At 41.3% G+C, this 16,804-nt stretch overlaps 1 protein-coding gene across 2 annotated transcripts in view; it reads right to left on the bottom strand.

Moving 5' to 3' along the window:
• TRABD2B (TraB domain containing 2B) overlaps window positions 1-16,602 on the bottom strand; it is a 339,123-nt gene extending 322,521 nt beyond the window's left edge. Inside the window, exons 1-2 of one of the 2 annotated variants that reach the window (XM_067467891.1) lie at window positions 16,051-16,602; window positions 10,060-10,620 (exon numbers count right to left, since the gene is read on the bottom strand). In XM_067467891.1, the coding sequence (XP_067323992.1) occupies window positions 10,060-10,620; window positions 16,051-16,209 (720 nt within the window). In that variant the 5' untranslated portion in view covers window positions 16,210-16,602. The remainder of the gene's footprint in view (window positions 1-10,059; window positions 10,621-16,050) is intronic. The other variant, XM_060773465.2, reaches the window with a different exon arrangement.
• Window positions 16,603-16,804: the final 202 nt, after the last annotated feature.

The raw sequence follows: 16,804 nt of genomic DNA, 5'->3' as shown, positions 1-16,804 counted from the left end.
TAGGACTTATGGCAATACAGTGACAGCTATGTTGTATTATTACTCTGAAAATCAACAGGGTATGAATCACACTCTCTCAGGCTCACAAGACCAAAAGGCAAATCTTTTCTGAAGAAATCTTGCCAAGAAAGATGCAGTCACTCTAGGGTCACCATAAGTCAAAAATAATTTCAAGACACACAACAACCAAGACTGAGCAAGCTATAATTTCAGAGTATACTTTTCTATATGACATCAGCATATAGTTCAAAACATACACATATTTTTGCCAAAATAAATGTGTTAATCTTTAAACTATCCTAAGACAAACATTCTTTGGACTACAATAAAGAGGTACAAATATAATTTATTATGTGACGTGAGAATATCCCAGAAGTTGGAATCCAATGAGAAACATTGCACTCCCAGAGGATCTATACAGCTATGCATTTTGTCAATAATCATAACTTGGGCTGGCATATAATCCAGTTTCGGAATGCAAATTAACTGCATTGAACTGGATTATATGGGTCTACAATGCCATATAATCCAGTTAAATGCAGTTAATCTGCATTCTGAAACTGGATTATATGGTAGTGTAGATCCAGACCTAACTGAGAAACATATCTAGTGCTTGGGTTGAATTATAGTTATCTTGATCAAAAATCCTTTCTTGACTAACATTAAACTTTGGTCAGTTTTTCAACCAAGTAAATTCAGTCTTCATTGAGCAGGAAGACAATTGAGACATGAAATGCTCTCTCTGGATATGCATGAATGAACATTTCTGATTACTTTATTAATAGCAGTTATTGGAAAGACATGTGGAATGTGAGAAATCTCTAATTGTCTCATGAAATATGGAATATGAGTGTCATGCGCTCTCGCTCTCTCTCTTTCTATATATATATATATATATATATATGCATGCGCTATCACTGCTCATGAAGGATAAATATATTTTAAACATGACTGTTCTCACTGAACGAGCACATGCAATTCTAGGTTGCTGTCCTCAACATTAAACTGCTCTCCTTAGCCAGTGGTGGCTGGTGGGTTCAACATCCTAGGTTCAGTATATTAGACAGCTCCTTTAAAGTTCAGAATAAAGTCTGAAGGACAGCCTTTGTCATGCCAACATGGAAGCCACCAGTTACCTCTGTTCCAGTCTCTTGCTAAATATGCTTCAATTTAGTTCAGATTCCAGTGATATCAACAGTCTTAATTGATAGCCTTGGTTGATTCAGTCGATACCATTTACAAACTACAGATATAGCTACCTTTCTGCACACTTCATTAAGCCTTTTGAAAAGGATACAGAAAGGGAAAAGGAGAGAAAGCCAAATATATAAATATGGTCCTGAGCATATATTAATGCTTCCTGCTGTTCTGCTACAGAAAGATCAGCTTAGCGAGAGCAGATATCTGTCAGGGACCAAAGAAGTTGGGCCACCCATCAACCTTTCATTAAAGACCACTTGTAGTCTCTGTAATTCTATCAATAGCATAATCAGAGCTGCCATGTCTCAGGATTTGATAGAACAGCAGGAGCTGGGAAATGAAGACAGACATTGTTAACAAAGTCACTTCTGCTACTTCATGCTGAGGGAAACAAGTGGGGGGAAAGCAGGACAACAATGTTTATTTGTCTATCCAACAGAAAAGAGGGAAGACAGGGGAATGAGTGGCTAAGTGTGAAGTCCAGGGTGCAGCAGGTCAGATACTTTTTTTCTGAGGTTATCCCAATCTGATCCATTCCACTTTGATATCTGTGGGCCTCTGCATTTATTCCATCATCAGTTGCATAATACAATCTAGCTAATCAAATTCATGGCTTTTTTAAAAAAAGGCTAGGTAGGGCTCTTTGTTTCTCCTCATTCAATCTAAAACAGGGTTATTTCCCGCTGAAGGGGCAAAAAGAACTGTGTTCCCTATGGAGAGAGATTCAATGGACAGACTTAAAAATCACGATGCTAATGTCAAGTCCTCAGCAAGGCAACTTTTTGAAAAATGTAGCAAGGGGCTAAAAGGCTTAGCCTCCAACTGCAGGAGGATTAAGGATGCATACAAAGAGTTAGTGATATGAGATGAAAGAAGCAGCAAAGTGAAAACCAGAGGGAAATAAAATAAGATAAAGTGAGAACAGAGACTACATGTTTAAACAAAGTTTCTGGGTTCTACAGGATGGAGAAAGGCCTAACAGTTTCAAGCTAACATAGGAATCCATGTTTCTTTGTAATTAAGGCACTTCAATCCAAGGTTTGGTTTTCTTTATTTTGTTTACAGAAGTGAAACTAGAGATTCATGACACAGCTGCCTTAATTCTTCAGTGCAGATGCACCCAATATTTCAGAAGAAAGAACTGGCAAAAGTATATCTAAATAGCTTTTGCTTAAGAAAACCTTAGAAAATTCACGAGGTAATGATACGTTGGCAGGTAAGTTGAAGGCACATATACACAGTGGCATTGAGGAATACACACATTAACCCTTTTGCTCTTATGGCTTTCCTACTGTCTGCACTGCTTCAGAAACTGCTATGAAGCCCCTAACCAATGGTAATACTAATGTGAAGCTGAAAAAAAATACATAAATCCTAAAAAAGTGAAAACTATATATGTCATAACTTACTAGGATAGTCATTTCTCCTAATTTACAGAGCATCAAGTCCATCTCTGCTTGAAGCACAGTCAGAGGACACTGTATTTGAAGGCATCCTCAATCAGTTTGGACTCTGACTCTGAAGATCAGGGTTCAAATTCCTACTTAGCCATGGAAACTTCCTGGGTGTCCTTGGGCATGCCAAACTTTCTTATCCTCAAAAGGAGGCAAAGGCAAATCCTCTCTGAGCAAACCTTGCCAAGAAACCCTGATGAAAGGTTCACCTTAGGGTCGCAGAAAGTCGGAAATGACTTGAAGGCACACAACAAAAACAACATAACAGTACCATAGGTGAAGCTAGCAAAAACTTCCCTTCTGAAAGCACCTAAACACTTCATCCTTAATCACAGGAGCTGAAAGTTCCTGGGGAGATAGAGCGGGTTACAAATAAAGTTATTATAAAAGATAGCTTGGAATAAACACGCAGGAGGGTTGAGGAGGGAGGTGTAGGAACAGCAACTTTTCTAAGATCTTATTTAGACTAAAGATAATAAACTTCTCAGAATATGTTTTCACATAAATAAATACCTTTTTGGGAGTCATTCTCAGGAAATTGAGTATAAAACTGCAGTGTTTGAATCAAACTAGTATATTTTAACAGGATGAGCTGCTCCAAGCAAGAATGTAATACACGGTGTGCTGGCAAAAGGGCTATCTTTAAAGTAAGTAATTAATGGACTGTAGATGCACTTTAGAAAAATATTGTATGTTGTCTTATGTCACATGCAGGTAACAGAACTTGCAACCAATCAATCTAAATACACACCATCAGCAGCATATGGCAGTCATTCAAGTAAGTGGGGTGACAAAGAAAGGAAATGGGGGCATATTTCAAACAACCAGCACAGCCTTTCTCAATTTTTTTTACTGTGGAGAAACCCTAGAAAGAAATTTCAGGTTTCAGAAATTTAATAAAATATTAATGTTATCTCTACAGTTCTAAAAAAGTGTTTTTTTATAATCATGAGAGCTCAACGAACCCCTAGTGACATCTCTTAAAACCCTAAGATTCCAGAAAACCCTGACTGAGAAACCCTGATCTAGAAGGTCTGTATTTGACTTGATGAGTCACAAACTACATAGATATCCACCTCCCAGGGAAGTTGTGTGGCTACATTAGAAAAGATTTTTGTGCCTTTAATTATTGGTCAGAACACCTATTTACAGTTGTCATAGACACAGTAACATGGCCTAAATATCTTAAAGGCAACAGATACCCATCCGTTCTTAAAAGCTAAGCAGGGTATGCTCTGTTTATAGTACTTGGATGGGAGACAGTCAATGAATAATGTGTGCTATAGGCTATATTTTGGAGGAAGCAACTGGCAAAAATACATCTAAGCATTTCTTGCTTAAGAAAATTTTATAAAGCATATGAAATTTATGTGGTCACCATAGGTCAACAGGTGACCTGAAGACACATGCACATAGAGACATACATAGGCTGCCATACAAGCTTTACCTTTTGGCATTCTATATACATAGCTATTTAAAACACAGGACCCCTGCCCTCTTTGTCATATGGTGATTCTAGAGCAAATTTTAGGCCAAGGCTGGGGAGATCAATCAGAAACTCAAAATGATCAATTTGAACTTAATCACAAAGAGATTCCCTGGGTAGTTTGCTGTATCTTGGCAACCCTTTCTGACTCACAAAAGGTGAACAATAGCAACAATGACCTGCATGTACCTATTGTAACACCTTATCTTCACCAAACTTACTACTTCTTTCATGTTTCAGTGTCATTGTTTCCCAGGTGTAACAGAATCTAGATTGTTGAGTTGTTTTTGAACACAGGTTTTGTGCTGGACGGGGTTACACTCCCCCTGAAGTCACAGGTCCACAGCTTGGGAGTCCTCTTGGATTCATCACTTACGCTTGAGGCTTAGGCGTCGGCGGTGTCCGGGAGGGCTTTTGCACAACTAAGACGTGCGCCAGCTGCAACCGTACCTCGCAAAGGTTGATTTGGCCGGGGTGGTCCATGCCTTGGTCACCTCTAGATTGGATTACTGTAATGCGCTCTATGTGGGGCTGCCCTTGAAAATGGCTCGGAAATTCCAACTGGTCCAATGGGCGGTGGCCAGGATGTTAACTGGTGCTCCTTACAGAGAGAGGTCAACCCTCCTGTTTAAGGAGCTCTCTTGGCTGCTGTTTACCTACCGAACCCAAGCCCTGAACAGTTTGGGACCTGCCTACCTGCGTGACCGCATCTCCGTTTATGAACCCACGTGCTCCCTTCGTTCATCCGGAGAGGCCCTGCTCGCGATCCCACCTGCGTCACAGGCGCGTTTAGTGGGGACGAGGGACAGGGCCTTCGCTGTGGTTGTCCCCCGACTCTGGAACACCCTCCCCAAAGACATTAGACTAGCACCCACGTTGGCAGTCTTTAGGAAGAACTTGAAGACCTGGCTATTCCGATGTGCCTTTCCAGAATAGGATAACCCCCAGCACTATGTCCCAGAAGCACTTTATTAGAGTTAAGACTCTCTGCACATTGCACTTGCCCAGAATTGCAATATACCACCATCACATCCAGCACTTTTTAATCTGTACCCATCATTAGCCCGGCCCTGCTTTTTACTGTGTAATAGTGTAATGTTTTATCATTGCTTATGTTTAATTTTTGCTTTGTATCATATTGTTATTGTTTGCTGTTGTTGTGTTGAGGCCTTGGCCTTTGTAAGCCGCATTGAGTCCTTCAGGAGATGCTAGCGGGGTACAAATAAAGTTTAATAATAATAATAATAATAATTTGTGCAGCTCTGCTGCCAAAATTAAGAACTTTGCTTTAAAATCAATTTGAATGTACCTGATCCTTAATAGAAAAAATACTTTTGTATACCAGAATTGTCAAATAGAATATCCTAGGCAGCATAACTATTAGCTGATGGATTATGGAAGCTGACACTCAAAGAAGAAATGTTTCAAAGCTCTGGTGATACAGATGTAGATTTTGTATTGTATTTCCAGATCACTTTAGACCTGTATCCACAATTATAGAATTTGATGCCATTTTAATTGCTATGGCTCCATCCAGTAGACTCCTTGGGTTTCTAATTTGAATCTACATTTGATAGTCCATTCTCATGACCTACAACTATAAAATACTCTGAAATTCTAAGTACCTCATAAAATTCCAAATCCCAGAATTCAGTAGGATGAAGTTATCATAATTAAAGTAACCAAAGTAGTATAATTTGGTGTATCTAAAGTGTAGTGGGGATACACTTTAGATTATGATTCATAAGATAGAATAGATAATGGTTTCCATCCCAATCCATCCCTTTGTATCTGACTCCATCTCACTTTTTGTTTCTGTCTTTAGTGGATGGACCACATATGTTTATTGCCGAAAGTAGCCTAGACTCCATTCACTTATGTTTTAGGTCAACGGAAGATTAATTTGTGTGCATGCTTTGTTGAAATTAAAAGTAAATGTGTAAAGGGTTGAAAGCACATTCTAGATACCATTTTGAGAACTGATACAGTATTTGAACATATAAGGTTGAAACAACGCAGCTAATTCTGGATTGGACCTTTACAGCTTTCTCTTCTGTCTTTCAAACATATTCACCTTTTAAATCAAAATCATTAAAAAGTCATCATCTGCTAAATGGAGATGTGTAAGCCTTATTTAAATTTTCAGTAGCATGTAAACTGAAGAAATGTTAATTAAAGTATAACCACTCTGAGATGGAAAACGAGAAAAACCCCCACTTAATTTCCCTGACAAATAATTTTAAATTGACTGGGGGGACACATTGTAAGGATGTTTCAGTATAGCATTCGTATTAGGATGCAGTTTCCAAACTGTTCAAATTATAGACTACAATTAAACTAATGCTGAAAGCTGGTTAAAAAGAGCTCTAGGGATGCCCGAAACAGATTCAGGGCTATAAATGATCACAGATGTTCCCACCAGCTGAAAAGTACCACTGGAATACAAACTCTGGTCAATTTCTCATTTCCATCATTAATACCACTAATTATATGTTTTTTAGGACAAGTTCCAAAGTTCAGCATTAAGAAAGGAAATCTGGTTCATTGTAATCCTCTCCTTTCAACTGAGGCCACAATACACTAAGCAATGGGATTGCTAGACAGAATGGTAACATTACAAATTGCTCTCTTTGAAGAAGTTACCAGGTGCCAAGTTTGGCCAGTTCTTAGAAAGCACAAAAAAGAAGCAGCTAGTTATGTGTGCTTTATTTCTTCCTCTCTTGACTCAGAATTTTTAAAAGAACCAAATTTTTAAATCAAATATGATTTATAACCTATATTTTGCTGACTTCTTCCACTTCTTCCATCAGGATACATAAGAAATAGAAACATATCATATAGTCATCAAATGCCATTTAGTGCAGAATACTCCCAGAATACTCCAGCCAGTGTTTACTTGAGATGGATGCAGAATTCTGGATGTTAAAGTCTAAAAGAAGCATTTCTAAGACCTGGTATAGATTTTTTGACAAACACCTTCTGAACAAATATTTCAGACTTGACAGATAAATTCTGGAAATATCCACATATAGCAAAGATCATTCCACTTTCTTAAACAAACATTTTGAACTAATGGCTTGGCCATATAATCTTTCATCCTTTTTTGCTTTCTTATGCAGAAAAGCAGATATAAATATTAAAAGGGTTGTTACTGGCAGAGTTAAAATCGGGACTAAAGAAAAATATCAGTATTACTTCCTATCCCAAGAGAACTTTTTAAAAAAAAACAAAAAAAATCTCCACTTACAGCAATGAAAATGTATAGGATAATTTACATTTGAAAGGCTTCCCAAAGTACATTAAGCTTTATTTTAAGTACTATTTGACCAGCAGAGCCTCAATGTCATCCAAGGCACATTTTGTTTTTGGCTAATTATTATAAACATCTTTTAAAGTAGAAGGCAGTTGATGTCAGAAACTGACATTTAACTCTTTGGAAAATGAGAAAGCTGTATAGCAGAGACTTTGTCCAACCTACAAATAAATAAAGAAAACCTTGCTTCTACTCACTCACTTTACAAATGAATAAGTTGAAAAATATTTACTGAATTTACTGTTAACTATTTTATTAGATTTTGAAAGTAGCTTTTACATTTTGGATTTTAATTTCAATGAATGATATACTCAGTAGTTATATATGACTGAAGTTATTAAGATTTGTAATATTTTTACTGTTTAAAATATCCAGAATATAATTTTGCTAGCCGGCTAATTAATGTGTGTGACTTCAAGTCACTTGTCAACTTATGATGACTTCATTAATGTCATGGTGTTTTCTTAGGTAAGAAATACTCAGGAGGTTTTGCCAGTTCCTTCCTCTGAAATATAGCCGGCAGCATCTACTGTTCCTTGGCAGTCTCTCAGTCAAGTACTAAGCAGGGCTGACCTGCTTAGCTTCCAAAATCAGATGGGTATTTACACTTGCCTTTAGGGTATTTAGGTTTGCCTGCTAATTAACAGGGCTCCTTAAATGATAAAGAAATTGTTAATAAACTGGAAACCTCGACTTTAACTATTTTTATTATTTCAACTGCCACCCAGGTAAGAAATTTGTTAAATGATCTGAATTGGTCCAACATATGATCTAGTAAAATCTTATGAAAGTATTTCCTAATAAAGCAAGCATTAGGATTTGATGATAAATAATTATCTGCTTACATTTGCAAAGAATGTGTCTGCACAGATGAGATAAACTGTGTGCTTATTTGTTACAAATATCCCTGTCTGGAGTTGAATCACATTTGGAAAGAGAATGTTTAAAGCAGTGGTTCTCAAACTTTGATCCTCCAGATGTTCCAGACTTTGGTTTGTAGAGATCCAGCAACTATGGCCAATATTTAGGAATTCTGGGAGCTGAAATCCAAAACAGCTAGAGGACCAAAGGTTGAAAGCCATTGATCAAGAGCACTCCGCAAAGTGGAGAACTGAGTGGTCATGCTGAACTCTAGTTTCCATTAGTTACAACCAGCAGGGTCAAGGATGATGGGAGCCATGGTGCAACAACATCTGAAAGGCTAAAACTCTCCCACTCCCTTTGTGTATAATATGATTATAAGATTCTCTAGAGAACGCCCTGGGCCTTTTCTCACACATTGCATTTTTGTTGGGACTGTAAAAGGGGTGAAGTTGTTTCTACAAACAAGCAAATTGGATACTTAGTGCTAGTAAATCATGTTTCTGCTAGCATGTTTTTCCCATTTCATTCCAATCCAGCCATCTATTTTTGGCAGGCCTATCAACTAATTACATATTTTCACAGGTGATATTTTGGAGATTGTTAATGAAAAACACTTGTTCTATCGAAAACAACTCAGACAATTTATTTTTCAGAAAAGCATCTGAAGCCCATTACCTAAATCAACTGATACATGCATAGTCTGTAAAAGCAAAGAGTGTCAATGTGGCTGTAAACAAGGGACAAGCTTGATTTGAAAACCTCATATGTTAATGTGATAACAAACAACAGGCAAATTAGTTAACCAGCACAATGCATGCCCTTATGTAGTCCCATACCCTCCAACATTTCACAGATCAAAACCAGAATATTTGTGGCTGAGCCACATAAGGATGTGGTCAATACTGTGCAGCCAGGCAACAATAGGGCAAAAGCTTTTAAAGGGAAAAAAACATAAACTACTCTTTTAAGCAGAGAAGCCCTGAAATTTATGTCCTAAAAACAACACACTACAGCATTGACACTGTTCCCTAAGTCACTTGCTCTGAATTTTAGGGAGCATATGCATGTGAGTTATGGACTCAATTTTTAAAGTACCACTGTTGATCTATTGTTGTTGTTGTTGTTGTTGTTGTTGTTGTTGTTGGTAATTAATACCCTACTTTTTCTCTTCACAAAGAGACTCAAAGCAGCTGAGCTTCCTCTTGACAATCCAGGGAGACCCCCTGTTTATGATCTTCCTTGTGTTCTAAATCATTTGACCACAAAACACACCCCCTTGTTTCTTGATCTTGTGTATCTGGGTGTGAGAGAGATTGGAAAAGTTCTTTTCTGGACTGTAATGGTCAAAACCTCACTGTCAACAGGGTCACAGACTGTGTTTACTGAAGAATTCTGGAAATTATAGTGCAAGAAAGTAACTTGAACAAGTTCAGTGTTTAATATGTGTACGGGATACTGTCAGAAATGAGAGTTCACTTGCTGTGGTCCTATTAAAACTAGTTTTATAGAAAGGATCTATTGGTAGATGCAAAGAAACTTTAGACCAGTGTTTCTCAAACTCCCAGACATCACACCTGGAAGACTAGAGATTGGGAAATACTGCTTTAACCTAAGACACACAATGGTTTGGACTCTGAGGTTCTGGCTAGCTCAGCCTCATACAGGTTAGGATTGTTGTTTTCTTAAAGGAAGCAACTTGTCTTTAAGGTTTGAATGTACATGTGTGGTTTGCTCCTTCTTACCTGGGAGAAGTTCAGCCCATTCAGAGGATGGCATTGCTCTTCCACTCTCTCCACAGCTCCTGTCCTTTTCTTCATCCTCTCTGCTTCCTGAGCCAAATAGAGGTCCAGTACAGGAACACCCCGAGAGCGGATGTCCGTTTCAGTGAGAGAGTTGACCATCAGCATCACCCAGACAGGACGCTTGCGTTCCCAGTTTCCAGCAATAGCATTGAAGAGGTAATCAGCATAAAGCCCTTTGCCCCTTTGGTCTGGGGTCATCCAGTGGGGCAGCATCAACTTGACATACTCAAGGTGGCGCTTGAGCCGGTGATAAAGGTCCCGGGGAAGCACATTTTGCAAGTTCTCCCCGTGAGGCAGCAGCTGGCAGCTGGCCAGGCCAGAGATGGTGTAAGGGTCAGTGAGATCCAACTCAAAGTACACACTGGAGCTGGTCTGAAAAGCAGCCTTGGAGTTCTCTGGGATAAAGTCCCACACACGAGTGTAAGGCACATGGATGGTACCAAAGAGATAGGCAGGAGGGTCTCTCCGGATTGTCCAGAGGAAAGAGTTCAATTCTTTTTGCTAGAAAAAAAAAGAACCAAGAAAGTAACTTCAGCTAAGAGAAATATATTCAAGATTAGCAAGAGATTTAGCAGCAGAGAGAAGGGGCTTTTGGACTGAAGCACTCAGAATCTCCTAGCCATCATAACCACTGGGAACAGCTAAATGAAAAAAGTAAAAAGTAACACGGACAGGAATCGTGTGTGTAGATCAAGCTTACATTTATCATTTAATTTAAAGTAAGTCTGCAAAGCAATTTTCAAACCATCCTTTTCCCAAACATGCTCCCTATTCCTAACCAGACCGACATCAAAGCAAATACTGTTGATATTAATATAAACATTTCTAGGCTCAATGCAGACCTATAGATGGTACATGTGTGAGGATTTTTTTAAAAAAACTGAACTGCAGCTCATCTACTCGGGAATTCTTCAACAGAAATCCATGCAACTATTCCAGCATGGATTAAATAGTTTGTGGATTCAGTTTTTTTAATCTGTGATTCACCAAGCAGAAACCAGACACTCTAGAAAGATAATATCAAGACCAAATAGGGACAAACACTCAGCTCTGATAAGTTATCTTGTAATACTCATTGCACAGTTCTTGCAGTTTAAAAAGTGGTACAGCTAGGAGAAAACTTGTTTAAAAGCCATTATAGCATGGAACCACAGGCTATAGCCTGGAATTATAGGTATTATATTATACTACAGTAGCAATCACCACAAAGGCAAAATAAATTATTATGTTGGTATTCATATATGTATAATAATAATGTGATGGCCAATGTGGTATTGTGGTTTGAATGCTGTACTTAGGATGCATTTACACCAGTGGTTCCGAACCTGTGGTACGTGGACCACCAGTGATCCACAAGGACAAAAAATGGTCCGCAGCCTCACCATTACTACACTATTGCCTCAAAACCATGTGGCAATGAGAGTGACTGGTCTCCCGAAACCCTTTTATAGTGCCAAGGCAACAGGGATGTTGGAGGGGAGAGGCTGACTACCCACAAAATATTACTACTATCATATCAGCTCTAGATTATTAAATATGGTTCTCTGTGGGCGAGGAAATGGCAATTACTGGATGGCATATGTTCTGTATCAGAAACTAGAGCTGATGTGGTCTATCCAATGTGGTCTATTTCGGGTACTGATTCTGAATCAGTACCCCAAATAACCACACCAAATCTAAAGTTGACCAAAAACTGATTCATAACCCTTTTGGTACTAATGTTGGAGAGTGGTCCCTGGTTAAAGTGGTCCTGGGTCAAGTGGTCCCTGGTCAATAAAAGGTTGGGAACCACTGATCTATACTGTAGAATGGATGCAGTTTCATACCACTTTAACACGGGTCAATGGTATGGAATAAAGGGAGTTGTACTTTTTCAAGGATTATAGCCTTCACTGTCAAAGACTACACCAAACTACAACTCCAATGAATCCATAGCATCGAAGCATGGCAATTGAAGTGCTAAATTCTACAGTGTAGAAACACTCTAAGATGCCGAGACACTAAGGTTCCAATTCCCACTTGCTGATGAAAGTTCATTCAGTGATCTTGGACAAACTGCACTTTCTCAGTTTAAGGTGAACCCCTTTTGAATAAATCTTCTCAAGGCAGGAAAGCTGGCTGTAATGGACACAACAACAGGATGATGATGAAGATGTAAGGGGGAAAGGGATTTACATGTTGCTATGCATGTTTTATTGAAACATATGATTTTCCTACAAGGTCATACATTTTGTTCTTCTAATCCAGTGGTTCTTAACCTGTGGGCCACGGACCACCAGTGGGCTACGAGGATGAAAATCTGATCCGCAAGCCTCCTCCTTCTTTATTTCCTTATTTTATGTATTTTATTTCTGTTCCTTTCATGCCACCTGCCATTCCTTCCCTGTTGCTGACCATGGCATATGTTCAGTATCAGAAACTAGAGCTGATGTTGTCTATCCAATGCAATTTTCCAAATCAGCACCCCAAACTGAATCTACAGTTGACCAAAAACTGATTTGTAACCCTTTTGGTAGTAATGTTGGTGAGTGGTCCGTGGTCGTGGTCCCTAGTCAAAAAAAGGTTGGGAACCACTGTTTTAATCTATGTTTGACCATAAGCACACAAACACACATAACATACAAAATATAGTTGGAATTTGTACCAAATATGCAGCATACAGGTGGACGCAGCTCATTTCCTGCACAATTTCCCACGGGTAATCCCATGGCTCATTTGCTCTCATGTATCACACATGTAATTACCTGAAGTATCTAAAGCTTTTTCTTAGAAACAGTGCAGTGTAGTGGTTTGAGCACTGGACTGTGGCTGGATCTACACTGCCCTATATCTCAGGATCTGATCCCAGATTACCAGATTTGAACTGGATTATATGAGTCTACACTGCCAGATAATCTGGGATAAATTGATAATCTGGGATCAGATCCTGCAATATAGGGCAGTGTAGACCCAGCCTACAACTCTGGAAATCAGACTTTAAATCCTCACTCTGCATGGAAATCCATTGAATAATGTTCAGCAAGTCACACTGTTGCCAATTACAATCTGTTATAGATTCACCATAGAGTTGTTCTACATCAGAAATGATTTGGAGACACACAAAGGTCTGTCTTACAAATGCATGTTCTGAAGTATATTTTTCTTACCTGACTTTACTCCCAAGTAAATGTACCCAGGAAGGCAACCACAGTTCCATTGAGCTTAACATAACTACTAGGCAGTGTAGTATATCTAGCTCTTCTAAATACCAAGGCTTTTTCTTCAAATGCAGTTAAAGGAATGGCTAATGAATACACAAAATAGGAACTTTGTGTTTGTCTAAAGATTCTACTTTCATGGAATAGGAAGGAATTGATGGGGATAGAAAAGTTGATAAATATCAGAGAAATCAGGTTGCACAAGCAAGTTAATGCTGTTTTCAGTTCTCTAAAAAGGACAGCAATAAAGTCTGAGGGTTTTTTTTTTTCAAAATTATGTTTGACTTCTTGAAGCGCAAGGTTGATATTTCTATAGAAATTACCACGTGGGCTCCACTGTTATTGAGGAAATGAGAGAAGAGACAAAAAGACTGAGGGCCATTCCACACAACCATATAACCCAAAATATCAAGGCAGAAAATCCCACAGTATCTGCTTTGAACTGGGATATCTGAGTCCACACTGCCATATATTTTAGTACAAGGCAGATAATGTGGAATTTTATTCTTTTCCTTTTTTTGGAGAAGGGGACCCAGCCTCTCCATACTAGCACTATTGCCGTTTTAATTTTGAATGCACAAAGCAGGGTGGAAGTTTTGGAAGACTGGGGTGCATCCACACTGTAGAATTAATTCAGTTTGACACCACTTTAACTGCCATGGCTCAATGCTGCAGAAGCCTGAGAGTTGTAGCTTGGTGGGGCACCAACACTCTTTGGCAGCAGACTCCTGACCTTGCAAAACTACAACTCCTGTGATTCCATAGCACGGAGCCCTGGCTGTTAAAATGGCATCAGCATGAATTAATTTTGCAGTGTAGATGCAACCTAGGAAGCAAAAATAAGATGGGTCCCCTTTCCATCCGAATTATGCACCTGATGCTATCCCTCCTGACTTTACACATCCCATGGTTTCAATGGAGTACCAAGCCTTGGTCTTGGGGAAGTTCTGCAGGGTTTTGGGAAAGTTAATCTTTTTGAGCTATAGCTCTTTCATACAGTCTCCCAGCTGGACTGGCTTTTCTACAGCTTTGCTGATCTGGCCGGGGAGTTGTAGTCCAAAATAACTGCATTTCCCAGAGCTGGGGGAATTCTGGGAGCTGTAGTGGAAGCTAACTAACTTTCCTAACCCTGCTGATCTGGCTGGGGATTTGCGAAGTTGCAATGCAAAAGCTGGAAGGGATTCTAAAGGTGATTCAGAAAATTGCCTTTTAAAAGGACTAACCTTCCCCAAGCCCTGCTGATCTACAAAATAACATCCCCCCCCCCCCCCCCAAATTTCTGCTGACCCGACCGGGTATTCTGGGCATAAGTGCAAAAGGAGCTCTCTTTCCCAAATCCCCGCGACGGGCAAGGCTGCCTCGGGAGAATCCTTCTGGGAGATATAGTTTTCCCGTGCCCAATCCCCGGAAGGTGCCTTTGCCCTTCCAATTGAGAACCTGCCAGCTTGAGTGGCAGAGGAAGGGGATGCCTCAGATGTGGAGCGACAACTTCAGACCATTCCCACTTTGAGGGGCCGCTCTCTTTGAAAGGACTCGCCTTGGGGGTTGGCCTGCAGGGCCCTGGTGGGCTCTCCCAACCTTAGGGAGAGACCCACATCGAGACTGTGGAATGAATGCGGTTGGACACCGCTTTATAATTGCCATGGCATCCTGAGAGCGTTCCTCTCAGCCTTCTCTGCCCGAGAGTGCAAAGTGGGGGCCCTTCACCACAGCCCTATATCCCACAATATCAAGGCAAGAGATCCCACAATATCTGCTTTGAACTGGGTCATCTGAAGGCCCTTCCACACAGCCATATAGCACAGAATATCAAGGCAGGAAATCCCACAATATCTGAGTGTGGACTCAGTTAACCCAGTTTAAAGCAGATATTGTGGGATTTTCTGTCTGGATATTCTGGGTTATTGGGCTGTGTAGAAGGGCCATATGCCCACACTCAGATAATGTGGGGTTTTCTGCCTTGATATTCTGGGTTATTGGGCTGTGTGGAAGAGCCCTGGAACTCTAATGATTCCACACCGTGGAGCCAAAGCGATTCAAGCCATGTCAAACTGCATTCATTCATACACCCTAAGATTAGGGGCCATCCACACAACCCTATATCCCAGAATATCAAGGCAGAAAATCCCAACATATCTGCTTTGAACTGGGTTATCTGGAGGCCCTTCCACACAGCCCTCTATCTCAGAATATCAAGGCAGAAAATCCCACATTATCTGAGTGTGGACTCAGATAACCCAGTTCAAAGCAGATATTGCGGGATTTTCTGCTTTGATATTCTGGGATATAAGGCTGTGTGGAAGGGCTCTGGGTCATCTGAGTCCACCCTCAGATATTATAGGATTTTCTGCCTGGATATTCTGGGCTATGAGGCTGTGTGGAAGGGTTCTGTGTTATCCGAGTCCACACTCAGATAATGTGGGGTTTTCTGCCTGGATATTCTGGGATATAAGGACCCTAGGAGAAAGAGAAGAGGCGCCAAAGGCCATCCAGTCCAACCCCCTGCCATGCTTTTGCCATCCAAGGGCTCTGACTCCGCTTTAGCTTAGGGCTTCGAGTGAGAGTTTGAGCCAAGGCAGTTCAAGTGCTGTCACACTTCATTCATGGCTCTGGGCAAGGCTGGGGCACCCTCGAATGCGGAAGGCATCCCACCCAAGCTGGCGGTCCACTCCGCGTTTCCCCTCCAACCAGCCGGCCTCCTCCTCCTCCTCCACTTCCTCCTCCTCCTCCTCACCGCTCGGGGCAACTCGCACCGCCCGGGGTCCAAGAGCTGCTGGAGCTGCTGCCGCCTTCTGCTGGGCTCCGGTCTCGCCACTGCCGCCGCCGCCGCGGGCCAAAGCAGCCCCAGTGCCGCCGAGAGCAAGCCCAGCAGCAGCGCCAGGTGGGGCGGCATCCTGGGGAGGCTCCCGTCCGCCTCTGGCCCCGCGGGCCCCGAAGAGAAAGGCCTTAAAGGGGGGCCCCCGGCGGCTCCCCGGCCTCCGCCATCCTCAGCCAAGGGGGCTCTCCCGAAGAGTCCGAAATGTGGGGGAGGGGAGGGGGCTTCTTCCTTCTTTCCTGCCTTCCTTCCTTCCTTCTTTTCCCCGGGATGAGGGCTGTGGTGTGGATCCCGGGCTCGGCGGCCGGAGGTTTTTAGGGCATTGCTATTTGAACAGGCACCGGGAAGGCGGGCACTGGCGGGGGGATGTCATCATGTCAGTTTTTCACGCGCAGCCCGCCAGGAAAAAAAAAGCCGGGAGGAGAAGGGATTGGGGCGGAGAGCGCGTTTAAGGCGCGGGGTGAGAGGGGGGGGGGCGCGGTGAGGAGGAAGAGACGCCACTTTGAAGCGCCTTCCAAACTTTCCCCAAACTTTCCTCCTGGAACTTTTTTTTTTCAGGAGAGCCCGGGAGGGACCGCTCTGGCCGCTAGAGGGCGCCAGCCGGGCACACAAACAAAGCGCCGCTTAAGGGAAGCTCCATCACTGTATGGAAAACACGGTACAGGCAGTGGGT

Source organism: Anolis sagrei, chromosome 4 (assembly GCF_037176765.1).
Source record: "Anolis sagrei isolate rAnoSag1 chromosome 4, rAnoSag1.mat, whole genome shotgun sequence".
NCBI lineage: Eukaryota > Metazoa > Chordata > Lepidosauria > Squamata > Dactyloidae > Anolis > Anolis sagrei.
The sequence above is the reverse complement of the archived record's forward strand: the minus strand, read 5'-3'. Positions and strand labels throughout refer to the sequence as shown.